Source organism: Rhinatrema bivittatum, chromosome 7, assembly GCF_901001135.1.
Source record: "Rhinatrema bivittatum chromosome 7, aRhiBiv1.1, whole genome shotgun sequence".
In the NCBI taxonomy this organism is placed as follows: domain Eukaryota; kingdom Metazoa; phylum Chordata; class Amphibia; order Gymnophiona; family Rhinatrematidae; genus Rhinatrema; species Rhinatrema bivittatum.
In genome coordinates, this window is record NC_042621.1 from 261,044,135 (window position 1) to 261,057,998 (window position 13,864).

Sequence of the window (13,864 nt, forward strand, 5' to 3'; positions counted from 1 at the left end):
GGCTGCAGCATCGGCCCCCGAGCAATTGAACCAGCCGGCAATCGAGAAAGGAGTCAGCAGCATGAGCCCCCGCAGGCCAAGAAAGAAGAATCCCTTCGGCCGCGGGAGGCTCAAGCTGCTGACTCTTCTCGATTGCCGGCTGGTTCAATTGCTCGGGGGCCGATGCTGCAGCCGACGCGGCACGGCTCTTTCTCCTTCCCGCGCACCGCTCCGTGTATCACTTCCTGTTTCGGGTCACGGGAGGGGGGGGGCAGGCGCGGGAAGAAGAAAAGGCCAGCCGCGGGTGCCACAGCTTCTTCCAACACCGCTGCCGTTCCCACTGGGCTTGAACGTGCTGACAGCCCAGCGGCAACGGCAGCGGGAGAGACCGGGAGCGCGCGCCACGGACCGGCAAAAAACTCCGTGACATATGTAGGAAAGAAACTCGAGCGAAGACACGCTGCCCGATTGGCCGGTGCTGGGCAAGGCTTGCCCAGCACCGGCCAATCGGACAGCGTGCCTTCGCTCGAGTCACTCCCTCCTCCCCCCCCCCCCCCCCCCGGACGCTGTAAAAAAAAAAAACCCAGTTCATTCTCCGCTCCCTCGCTCCCCGATTGGCCGGCCAATCGGGGAGCGAGGGAGCGGAGAATGAACTGCTGCCTTCCCTCTGCAAGGGAAGGCAGCAGTGCCTCATTCCCCGTCTGCTCTCAGCAGTGGGCGGGCCGGATTCAGACCGTAGGCGGGCCAGATTCAGCCCGCGGGCCGCCCCTTGCCCAGGTCTGCCCTAAAGGGTGGGTCAGGTCTAGCAGGTTATACAAGTGATTTATGGTAGGAGCTGGAAGAGGCAGTGGAAAAGGTTGTGCTCTCACAGCTTCTGAGAAGAGAAAGGATAGTTTTCCTTTCTTTTCGATCTGAAGGTTGGAGCGGCTTCTGCAAGGGAACCATTTGCATCCAGAAGTAGGAGGACTTCTTATTCCATAGGTCAAAGGGATAGAGGAGTGCATCCAAGAGACTGGGTCGCCAACCAGGTAATGTCTACCATCCTTGAACAGGAGAAGAGGAGCTTCCAAGGATCCAGGGGGCTTCTAATAGGGAAGACACCTTTTGGAGAGATGCCGGGGAGGTCCTCTGTCCTGATTACGTACTCAAGAGGTATCCTGTAATTGTATGGGAATTACTTTTGGAGAAAAACTGTTTGCCTTTCATATTGCTGGACTGATTTTTCTTTATCGCCAGTAAATTTTACTTTGATTTGGAACAACGCTCCTAGTGTGGACTGTTTTTTGTTTAAGTGTGATTCTCTTTGGTTTTACAAGTTAGCCTGTCCCCCATGACAAGAATCTGGATTTCCAGACAGACAATGAACTAAGTTGTGACGTGCTCTGCAGTCTCTGTGTGGCCCCCTTGTTCTCAAACGTCCTTCTAAAATAAGTTCTGCTGTTTAAGTAGAAGATGCCAGACTACAAATCCAAGAATGCTTTTGTGATGGTACGTTACTTAATGAATGCTGAAAGTGATTTAGTGGTCACCGCCTCACTATACACCAGTGTTCCTAGACAGCATTTCCTGAGTTGCTGGACAAACAGAAGAAGACTGATCTATGGAGCCCAAGAAGAATGAATCAAAAAAGGCAGGAGAGGGGATACATTCATTGCTGTCTTCAAAAGGCAGCCTGAGCTAAATGTCTGAAATGGATAGTCACATGCCAGTGAAAACTGTTCTAGCCACAGCAAGGCTGATACTCAAAAAAAAAAAAAAAAAAAAATCTGAGCACCTCCATTTAGGGCACATAACTTAGGGGCCTAAATTAAGCCTGCTATTTATTCCCCTACATTTAGGTGCCTAGTTCTGGAAATCAATAGTAAGCACCTAACTTACATCCCCCCCCGAGCTGACCCCACCCCTAGCCCCACACACTTTTAGGCATTCAGCGGGGGAGGATTTTTACTTAGGAAGATCCGGGCACCTAACAATTAGGCTGCAAGATCTTTTGAATATCAGTCTGATTGTTTCTTCTAGACTTACATTAGTATGTGTCTATCTGCGGCACATAACAGTGCGGTGGAAGGATGTCCAGCTGCCCTAGGCGGTGATGTCTTCACATGGTATCTCTCTCTCTCAAATTGAACACGACAAATGATTCCAGCTCCTCAAAGAAATACATACCCAACAATGGAAAATGACCTCCAACTCCGAGCTTCACCCGCGCCACTTCTCATTTCATCCATCCTTTCAAAATTGCTGCCCTTACCGGCTACTCTGCCACACCGCCCACTTCCGGCGCCGTAGGCCACCATCTACCCCGCCTAATGCTTCCATGGGCCCTGGCCGGTAAGCAGCAAGTCATCCAGGTGACTTTGCCACTCACTGGTTGTCGCAATCCTGGCTGCTAGGAGGCCTTCCTGTCAGCAGAGGTCCTCATGGAGCCACCCTCTCTCCTCTGCTGGCCACCGTCTTGATGCTCACATGACACTGTAGAGCCAGCCCTATCTAGCCCTGCCTCTCCCAGAACTCTGGGCTTCTTCAAGTCACCTCAGCTCTTTGCATTGGCCCTCCTTCCCTTCTGCCTGGCACCTGTGGCCTTCTGTCTTGCCCTATGACCTTCCTTGGCCTTCTGCATTGCTTTGCAGCCTCCTAGATTTCCCTGCCTTGTCCTGCGGCCTCCTTGGCCTGCTTGCCCAGCCTTGGGGCCTTTGGGCCTACTAGCCTCAATGTGCCTTGCTTTGAGACTTGCTTAGGCCTCCTGGTCTGTTTTTTTCCCTTTTCTGGTCTTATATGTGCCTTGCTTTGCATTTGTTTCCTGATAGCCTGTGTTGTACTCTCCTCGCCCTTGTCTTGTCCTGCCCAGTTCTCCCTGTGGGTCTCCAGTTTCAGTTCCTGTCTCCAGTCCCAGGCCTTGCCAGTCCCAGTCTCCAGCCCAGGCTTTGTCTCCAGTTCCTGCCTGCCTCCAGTTCCAGCTTTGTCTCTGGTTCCTGTCTCATCCCCTATGCCTGCTTTGTCTACAGTACCTGCCCTGCCTCTAGACCCAGCTTGCACCCAGTTACAGCCTAAGTTCTGCTGGCCACGAGAACCTGGAGGATCAACCCAAGAGGGGAAGAGGTTGGTCAGGCAGAAGATCCTGTCTGGCTTTGCCCTAGAGTCTGGACCTGCTCTTTCTAGGGAAAACTCCCCACCCAGCTGGTTTCCCACTCTGTGACACTGGATTGCTGAATCTTCTGTGTCTAGGGGTGAGGGGGAATGCTTAGTAAATCAGACCCATACTCGTCCTAATTAAAGAGCCTATTTACAAAAGATTTTCTCCTATTTTGTGTCTATGAGAAAAAGTTTAGTAAATTCAGACCCCAATTTGATCATGTTTAGCCAGATATAGACCAGAATAAGAATACAAGAGTATCTGACAAATAACAGATCTTAGTCTATCATTTCATTGTCCTCTCCTGCTCAGATAATCTAAGCATAAAATTGCTCAGCAGCCATATCTGAACTGAAAATTGTCTCACGCCCTCCAATCTACAGATCATCGTTTTAAACAGAGAGGAATTAATGGAGGTGCATTCAAGCCTGGGCTCTATCTTTGACTTAAACTGTAAGAGGAGGTAAAGTTATGTTGTAATAATGTAAACATGCGTGACAGGTAAGCAGCGAGCAGGATAATACATTTAATTACTAAGCAAATATCCAGAAAAAAAGGCAACATGTTTTTTTGACAATTTTATGTATTATGATGACTGGCATCCAAAAGAAATCAGTAAGCACTCAGTGTCAAATCAGTCAAGTGAGAAGATCAGCAATAGAAAAATAAAGGAAGAAGATGTGTGATCTGACTTGATAACTTATTTTAAAAAGTCTTCTAATGAAGATCCATATTTCCGATTCCTCTCTTCAAAAATGGAGAAATTACTTACCTGATAATTTTGTTTTCCTTAGTGTGGGCAGATGGACTCAGGACCAGTGGGTTTATGTTCCCCTGCCAAGAGATGGAGCAAGTATATATAACCTGTGACGTCACAGTATATATATAACCCTGCAGTGACCCCAGCCTGCCAGTATTCTCTTCAAAAGCAACTGTGGACAGACTAGCAAAAAAAATTGATTAAAAACCAATAACCAGAGCTGTACTCAACCAACCATAAACACTGAACTCACGTAAGATTTTAGGTACCCCAAGCTAGGGACCGAATGAACATTTACCAGTAAACCTTTGGGACCCAGTGCCCCACAGTGCTATTGATACACTCATACGGCAGCCGAGGGCAGGAACCCGAGTCCATCTGTCTACACTAAGGAAAATGAAATTATCAGATAAGTAGTTTCTCCATTTCCTAGCGTGTAGACAGATGGACTCAGGACCAGTGGGATGTACCAAAGCTACTCCCCAACAGGGTGGAAGGCTGCCCGCAGTCCAGTCAACACTGCATGTACAAAGGCTGAATCCTCCCAGGCCTGCACATCCAGACGACAAAACCTGGAAAAAGTGTGTAAGGAGGACCATGTCGCAGCTTGGCAGATATCGACGGAAGACAACAGACTAACCTCCACCCATGACAATGCCTGAGCCCTAGTGGAATGGGCCCTAACCTGAGTAGGCAACAGATTTCCAGTATCCACATACACGGTCATGACCACCTCCTTAATCCAATGAGCTATGGTAGCCAGGGAAAAGGGAGCACCCTGCTTACTCCCGCTATGGAGAGCAAACAGGTGATCCATCTTTTGAAAAGACTCAAAAGACCTCCAGATACCACACGACAAGATGCTTAACATACAAGGAGTGCAAAAGGCAAAATTCCTCCGCATACCTGACCTTATCCAGGGACAGCAAGGAGATGGACTAATTCAAATGAAGGTCCAAGATTATCTTGGGCAAGAAGGATGGAACAGTACACAGCTGTAATGCCTCCGGAATCCCAGCAAGACAAGGCCTGCAGCTCAGAAATCCAACGCGCAAAACATATAGCCACCAGGAACACAATATTCAAGGGCAACAACCATAAGGAAAGGCTATGCAGTGGTCGGAAAGTAGGGCCTGCCAAAAAAGTCCAGTACCAAATTAAGACTCCACAATGGAACCAGTAACCTCAAGGGAGACCTAGATGCTTCATTCCCTTCAAAACATGGGTCACATCAGAATGAAACGACAAAGAAAGACCATTCACCAGGCCTCTGAAACAGGCAAGAGCAGCAACCTGCACTTCAAGGAGTTAAGGGCCAAGCCTTTATTCAATCCATCCTGCAAAAAATCCATAATGAGAGGGATCTTAACTGAACGAGGAAGAACATCCCGCTCCTCACACCAAGCCTCAAAAACTCTCCAAAATTGCACATAAGCCAAGGAAGTGGAGAACTTGCAAGCGCGGAGTAAAGTGGCAATCACCACACAGGAACAACCAAGCTTTAACAGACGAGCTCTCTCAAGGGCCAAACCATAAGACAGAATCGAGTCAGATCCTCTTGAAGAACCGGTCCCTGCTGAGCAGGTCCATGTGCAGTGGAAGACGAAGGGGGCTTCCACCAGAAGTCATCACAAATCCACATACCACGGATGCCTGGGCCACTCCAGCATCACCAGGAGTACTAGCCCCCTGTGACCCTCGATCTTGTGAATTATCCTGCCCAGCAACGGCCATGGAGGAAAGACATAAAGCAATCTTTCTTCCGGCCAGACCTGTATGAGAGCGTCTATTCCCAGGGACCTCGGATCTCTCCTGTGACTGTAGAATTGAGGAACCTTCGCATTTCGAGAAGTCACCAGCAGGTATAGAAACGGAAGACCCCAGCGATCCACAATCAGCTGAAACGCCTCGGCTGACAATATCCACTCTCCTGGGTCCAGACTCTCCCTGCTGAGAAAGTCCGCTCTTACATTGTCTTTTCCTGCAATGTGAGAGGCCGAGATCATCTGCAGATGATCTTCTGCACATTCCATCAGCTGGTCTATTTCCTGCGACACTTGCTGGCTCTTAATTCCTCTCTGGCGATTGATATAGGCCACCATTGTTGCGTTGTCCGACATCACGCTTGATTTCGCAGCCTGTGGCTGAACTGCAAGCATGCCAGCCGTACCGCCTGGGCCTCCAGGCAATTGATGTTCCAGCTAGACTCTTTGGCATTCCAGTGCCCCTTGGCCATTAACTCCAGATGGTGAGCTCCCCAACCGTGCAGACTCGCATTTGTCATGAGTACCAACCAGGCCGGAGCGGACAAGGGAACTCCCTTTCTCAGATGATCCTCCTGCAACCACCACTGGCGGTGAGAGCACATTTCCATTAGCAAGTGGAGCCGAACCACATAATCCTGAGACTGTGGGTTCCAACGAGATAGCAGAGAGCACTGAAAAGGGCACATGTGTCGCCCATGGCACCACTTCCAGGGTGCTGCCATCAAGCAGAGTACCTGCAGGTAGGACCACACTGTCGAGCATACGGTGTTCATCAACTGACGCACCTGAGACATCAATCTCTGAATCCAAACCTCCGGTAGTAAAAATCTGTCCTGTCCCATGTCGATCCAGACCCCCTAGATTCTCCAATGATTGGAATGGTTGAAGATTGCTCTCGGTCAGGTTCACACTCAAATAAGCTCCTGCAATAAGGAGATCACCTTGTGTGTCATCAGGCGACTCTTCCTGAGACTTGGCTCAAATCAGCCAGTCGTCCAAATATGGGTGCACCAGGATTCCTTCTTTTTGCAAGGTCGCCGCCACTACTACTACCAAAATCTTGGAAAATAATCTGGGAGCGGTGGCTAGACCAAAAGGCAGCACCCAAAACTGATAATGGCGTCCCAACACCGCAAAGCGTAGAAAGTGTTGGTATTCCAATCGGATGGGAATATTAAGGTAAGCCCCTGACAGATTCAAGGAGGTCAGAAATTCCCCTGACTGCACCTTCACGAGATGGTTGACCCTCTTGAGATCCAGGATGGGATGAAAGGAGCCCTCCTTTTTGGACACAACAAAATAAATAGAATATCTTCCCATACTTTGAGACGCGAGCACTGGAACCACAGCCCTCAGTCTGAGGACCTTTGAAGTGTGAACTCCACTGCCTCCTTCTTCTCGGGGAGTGGCAAGGGGACACCATGAACACATCCCGAGGAATACTGTGGATCTCCAGTACATACCCTTCGCGTATCACCTCCAAGACCACTGGTCTGACATGATCTCGACCCACCTCTGAAAAAAGAGAGAGAGAGAGAGACGTTCCCCTAATTCCTGTTCCGGAAGGTGGGTCGGCAAATCTTCATTGGGAACATAAGAACAAAAGAAATTGCCATACTGGATCAGACCAAGGGTCCTTCAAGCCCAGCTTCCTGTTTCCAACAGTGGCTACAAGTACCTGGCTCAGGAAGGTCTACCAACTGATCCCGATCCTCTCGTAGGCTGTCGTGGACGAAAACGACCCCTCATACCAAAGTGGCACTGTAACTGTTTCTTATCCTCTGGCAATTGGAGATTCGCCCCACTTACTGGCCAGTTTCTCTAACTGCTCCCAAACAAGAACGAGCCTTTAAAAAGTATCTTGGCAAGATTGGCTGTGGAAGCTGCATCAGCTGACCAATTTCGCAACCAGAGTTGACATCTGGCCGTTGTCACTGAAGCCACTCCTCTGGCCAAGATCCAGACCAAATCCCAGCCTGCATCTGCTAAAGGCAGCAGCAGGCTCCATAAATGCTCTGGAATTCCCTCCAGACACATCAACTTCCTGAGAGAGAAACAGACAAGATCTTGCCACTAGGGCGCAACAAGAGGCAATCTGTAAACTTATCACCACTGCCTCAAAGGCTTGCTTAAGAATAGCCTCTGTTCTGTCCCCAGCAGTGGGTACATGTTTGTATCTGTATATACTGTAGTTTAACTGTGTTTAGTGCAGTCCTCCCTTCTGAGGATTCTTGATACTGAAACACTTTTTGTAACCCATGATAAAAGTCTGTGAGCCTTGCCTTTAAGAGGTGCCTTTGCCCTTAAGAGAAGCTCCCTCCCCCCTCCACTTTCTCTCACTATCGGAAGAGCTTGAATGCCCCTCAATCTAACTTGAGTCTTCCTAGGTGCCTTATAGGCTCAAGGGACTGCCCTTCATGCTCCCCCTGTGTCACATGGTTCTTAGGCCCGCTGCCATTGGACCTTGCTCCCTGCCCCCAGCTTGTGGAGGCGTTTCCTTTAGCAGCTCTCGACGAGAGTTCAATTCACCCCACGCTTCCTTCCGAGCCAGCAGCGCTCTGTAAAACTCCCTGAAACAATCGCGTTTTTACCTTCTTTTTTACTGCCTTCTTCTGAAGACTAAATCAGCCTCATATCCCTCAAGCTCCCTACCTCTATCATAAACTAACTCCTGCAACACAAGAAACTTCCTCCTCCCTCCTGCTACCCTGTCTCCAGTTACCAAAGATCTTTGCCTTGGAGCTTAAGTTTGAGATGCAACAATTGTAAGTAGAATCTATCTGTACAATAAATAATTTCAAACTTAAAGAATCTTTGTCTTGAGGACTGATTGGAAAGAAAGTTTATCTGCCTGGATGGCAAACTCGGATGTCTGCCTGACCCAGAACAGCCTCAATCCTTCTATCATGTACATCCTTCAAGGCTGCTCCTCCCTCTAAGGGGATAGTCGTCTGCTTAGAAACTGCACATACCAGAGCATCCACTTTGGGAAAATGCAAATGCTCTCTCACAGCTGGATCCAGGGGGTATAGGCCTTCCAATGTCCGACCCACTTTAACATTTTCTTCTGGGGCACCCCATTCCAGATCAATCAATTCCTGGATGGCATCCATCATAGGGAAAAAACAAGAGGCATTACATAAGGAAACCAAAATGGGATTCTTCCTCGACTCTGACATGGCATCTGAACCAGGTATACCCAGCTGTTTCAAGGTCTGGGAAATCAGGGCTGGCAGTTCATCTCTATGAAAGAACCGCAACATGGTTCAATACGGCTCCAGCCCTGGAGGAATTTCCCCATTTTCCAGGAAATCAGGATCAACCTCATCATCGGTGCCATCCAGATCCCTATCGGGAACACCCACAGAGAGCCGAAGTGAGCCCCAGTGCTTAAGTATAGGACTAGAAGAGGGAGGAGCCACCGACTAAATGTCCAACTGGACAGAAATGGGGGAAGCGGAGGACTGCGCCTGAAGAAAGGCTTGTAAGCCTTGAAAAGATTCCACCCAAGAAAAAGTATCCAGGTCCAGACCAAGGCCAGAAGGAACTCGGGCTGGTCCCACAGAACTGCCCTCGCCAATGGAGGAGCTAGTCAAGGGAGAACCAAGATCTGGCATCCCCCAAAGAGAGGCCATGACCAATCCATTATCAAAATGGAAAGAACCAGGCTTAGCAAAATCTGAGGAAAACAACTCTCCCTGAGCATCTGAGCAGCGCTGACACAGATCAGAAGCCAGGTCAGGCTGAGAAGCCCTAATATGACAGGCAACACAAATAGGAAGAAACTTAGGCTTCTTACTTACTGGCGCCATCACTGCGGTAAACATGCGTCGGAATAGCTCGCACTCAAAAATGAAATGCGCCCGAAAAATACGTGTCTAGAAGAAAGCACGGCAAGCCACATGCACAACCTGCACGCCAGTGTGTAAAGAAGTTTGTGCCCGTAAAAAGCGCACCCAAAAACCAAGCGCATGTGTGTGCAGAGCCAAAACACTGCACACACCGACGGTCTATAGAGGGCAGCAGAACAGGCACAAGAGAGCATGAAAACGGCTGCCACAGCCTTCCATGCAACTTGCAAGATAAAAGTCTAAGCGTAGGGCCTAGCCCACCAGAGGCTGTTCAACCCGTCAGGTTGTCCAGTATCCCAACCATGACAGGAACAAGAACGAGCATCAGTAAGACGCGCCCAGAACGAAGGCCGGAGGAAGTCCTGAAACCTCTCTAACTGTCTCTGATCCAGGGAAAGTTCTTTTTTTTTTTTTTTTTTTTAATTAAAGGTTACCTGAGCTCAGCGCTTACCAGCTGAGTACAGAGACTGTCTCTGGCTGCAGGGGTAGAGAGCACCGCCGCACTCAGCCTCCTGAACCCGCTGCTTTTCAGCTGAACTAGCAGCTAAGTCCATGCCGGGAAACCCAGCTACCAGACCAAGGCAGACCTCTGAGGGACCACGGAAATCACCTCAGGAATTCTCAACTGGGGGAGAGACCTTTAGGTATCACCACAGGAGAATGGAGCTTTCTTTTCCTGAATTTAGAATTTCAGATTTCTCCTTCCAAAAAGCTTGAAGCAATTCCCATAGGTAGATGCACGTCCGCCATCTGCTGGAGACGGAGAATACTGGCAGGCTGGGGTCACTGTAGGGCTATATATACTGTGATGTCAGCTTGCTCTGTCTCCAACTGTTGGCAGGGGAGCATAAACCCACTGGTCCTGAGTCCATCTGTCTACATGCTAGGAAAGATTTGGTTATTCAGGTGAATAGACCAGTGGTTCTCAACCTTTTTTCGGCCGGGACACACCTGACAGATGGTTCTCACATGTGACACAGTGAACATGTGACCGTCACGGGGCTAAATGTGAATATACCTTCTGCATCCTCAGGAACCTCCTCGACCCCCAAAAATGGGTGCAGAGCAGAACTAGGGCATTATCCATACAACTCACTATATAAAAAAGATATTCTGGTTCTGATGACATCTCAGTAAAAGCAAAACAAACTCCCTTTACTTGCAGGCACAATACCCCTCCTTATGAAAATACAGTAATTTACCACTAATTCATGTCCTATTGAGAAAACACAACAAATAAGATTGATACAAATGCCTACATGCTAGTAAAATACCTCACCTCGGTCACCCACATAAAACTAACCTTTACCAAGTACAGAAAGACCACAAATTATAAATATGGAGACAGAAACTGGAATAGAAAACCAAAACAACCACTCTGCATGCAGTGCAAACCTGGAGAAATGGAAAGAGAAATGTAGCACCTAACATACAGGCCCATACAGTAAAATCTGCGGTAGAGCTGGCGCTCCGATGCGAGCGCCCGCTCTCCCAACGCGCGCCCAGGCACCTCTCCTGGGCGCACAATTCAGTATTTAAATTAGGGCCCGCACTAATAAGGAGGCACTAAGGACACTTGTGTGTCCCTAGCACTTCCTTATTGGAGGAAGCAGCGGCTGTCAGCGGGTCTGACAGCAGACGCTTAATTTTACCGGCGTCGGTTGTCAAATCCGCTGACAGCCACACGTTTGGAAAACAGACACCGGCAAAATTGAGCGTGTTTTCCAACCTGCGGACCACAGGCAGATTTTTTTTTTTTAAGAAGATTTTTTTTATTTTTTATTTTTGGGGCCTCCATCTTAATATTGCTATGATATTAATTAAGTCAGAGGGTGTACAGAAAAGCAGTTGGCTTGGCTTGGCCGCACATTTTGCTTTCTGTATTGCAGGTGACTACCTAATAGGCTCTTCAACATGCATTTGCATATGATGAGCGCTATTAGTTTCGGGGGGGGGGGGGGGGGGTTAGCTGCACGTTTTCCACGCACTATTACCTCTTACTGTGTAATGGGTAAAAATAGCGTGTCGAAAACGCGCAGCCAAACGGGGGCTAACGGTGCGCTCGGCTGAGCGCACCATTCTGTTTCGGCCTGAAAGTCCCAGGATCTGCAATAATGCACACAAACTAATCCGCACAAAGTTACACCTGTATTATGGAACACACTCAAACAGTAACAATCCTACCTATGAAAAGGTAACACTACAAATATTTAACCAGGCCCTAAACACTAATATACCTCCTATTAGGAAAACAGAACAAGCCAAGCTGCTATAGATCCCCACACAAAAATAATTGTAAAATTATACTAATAAATGTTACAAAACAGCTGATGAACAGAATAACATCCACCAATTAAAAACTCATAAAAATAATTAAAAATTGTTCAATTATCAATAAAATATTTCAAAACAGCAGACACAATACCCATTAATTAAAATGGCAGTCAATCAAGAAAAATAAACTTAAAAAGCCACCTTTACTTACCCTCTCCAGCAACTCTCCTACTCCTTTCCCTTGCAGGCAATAGCACACACCAGAAGCAATAGTGGCTGCTGAAACTCTGTCCTCACTGTCCTCTTCCTTAGGGCCAACAACCAGTCACTCGTACACAGTGTCTGTCTCACACAGACCAGTAACCTCCCTAACCAGTCTCTCTTCCTCACACACACACACACACCAGTCACCTCCCTATCCAGCCTCTGTCTCACACACACCAGTCACCTCCCTGACCAGTCTCTGTCTCTCACACACTGATCCAATCTTCTCCCTGACCAGTCTGTCTCTCACACAGACACCAGTCACCTCCCTGAACAGTCTGTCTCACACACACACACACACCAGTCACCTCCCTGATCAGTCTGTCTCACACACACACACACCAGTCACCTCCCTGATCAATCTGTGCCTCACACACACATACCAGTCATCTTCCTGACCAGTCTATCTCTCTCTCACAGAAACCTATCACCTCAGACCATGGTCTCTCTCAATCACACACATGCTCTCTCACTTACATACAAGCTCTTAATCACACATAAATGCTCTTGCTCCCATTCTACCACACACCCACAAAGCTGCCACTCACGCACCCATTCTACCACACACACACACACACACACAAAGCTGCCACTCACGCACCCTTTCTACCACACACACACAAAGCTGCCACTCACGCACCCAGGCACCCATTCTACCACAGGCACACACAAAGCTGCCACTCATGCACCCATTCTACCACAGGCACACAAAGCTGCCATTCATGCACCCATTCTACCACAGGCACACAAAGCTGCCATTCATGCACCCATTCTACCACACACACACAAGCTCTCACTCATGCACCCAGGCACACAAAGCTGCCACTCACACACACACACATGCTCACGTGGAGTCTCTTCTCATTGCTTGGCCCATTAATCCTGGCCTCTGCTCTTCAGCCGCCGGCCTGGCCTCAGACGGCGGCGCGCAGCATCTCTCCGCTCTTCGGTCCGCCGGCCCGGCCTCAGCTGCAGTGCACAGGGTCCCTCCACACTTCAGTCACCGCCAGCCTGGCCTCCGACGGCGGCACTCAGCATCTCTCCGCTCTTCGGCCAGCCGGCCTGGCCTTCGGCGGCAGCACGCAGGGTTTCTCCGCACTTTAGCCGCCGCCGGCCTGTCCTCAGACAGCGGTGCTCAGCGTCTCTCCGCTCTTCGGCCCCCGGCGGTGGCACTCTCCTATCAACTGCCTCGGCCAGTCCGCCCCTGGGGAGAGGGAAGCACAAGTGGGGCAGTGGGACACCAGGAGCTGCAACACACCTGCCGGTGCTTGGCGACCCACTGGTTGAGAATCACTGGAATAGACAGTGCTCAGCTCTTAAGCAGAGGGGTAGAAATATTGATCTCAAATCATTAGGTGGGCACAAAAAAAAAAGGGCACTGGGAAGGATCTTCCGAGACATTACAGCTGCCACATACAATAAGAGGCGTTGAGAACCCTCAGTAACAGGACGCATTACTATTTGGGTCTGTCTGAGTTGAGTACAAAGCCTTCCTGCTGAATTTTCTGTGCTGCCAAGTTAAACCTCACCTGTAGGTATGCACTTGCTGGGTGACTCTCCCAGCACAAGCTTTAGCCGCTTGGCATGAGTCTTGCCCTGGTAGTGAGACTCCGCAACGATGGCAGATGTGAAGAACATGTTGCAAAGGGTGCAGCACTTGTTCTTATCCACTTCGGTCTCATCGCTTTCCTGAAAAAAAAAAGAAAAAAAAAAAGAAACCAAAACAAAAATGTAAAAACCTTCTCTGAAATACGAAAGAAAGAGCTGATGGCTTCACCAGCTGTTTCTCTGTTTCATTGGGAATAGTTCTGTAATTCAGGTTATAAGCTGGCCATGG

General features: G+C 49.0%; 1 protein-coding gene across 4 annotated transcripts in view; it reads right to left on the bottom strand.

The window, feature by feature from the left end:
• Window positions 1-13,864, bottom strand: part of LOC115095861 (zinc finger matrin-type protein 4-like) — a 354,259-nt gene that overhangs the window by 227,526 nt on the left and 112,869 nt on the right. For all 4 annotated transcript variants that reach the window (XR_003857896.1, XM_029610141.1, XM_029610140.1 and 1 more), the window contains one exon: window positions 13,557-13,716. Coding sequence is in view for 3 of the 4 variants with exons in the window: in XM_029610141.1 (XP_029466001.1) it covers window positions 13,557-13,716 (160 nt within the window). In the remaining variant the exon portion in view is untranslated. The remainder of the gene's footprint in view (window positions 1-13,556; window positions 13,717-13,864) is intronic.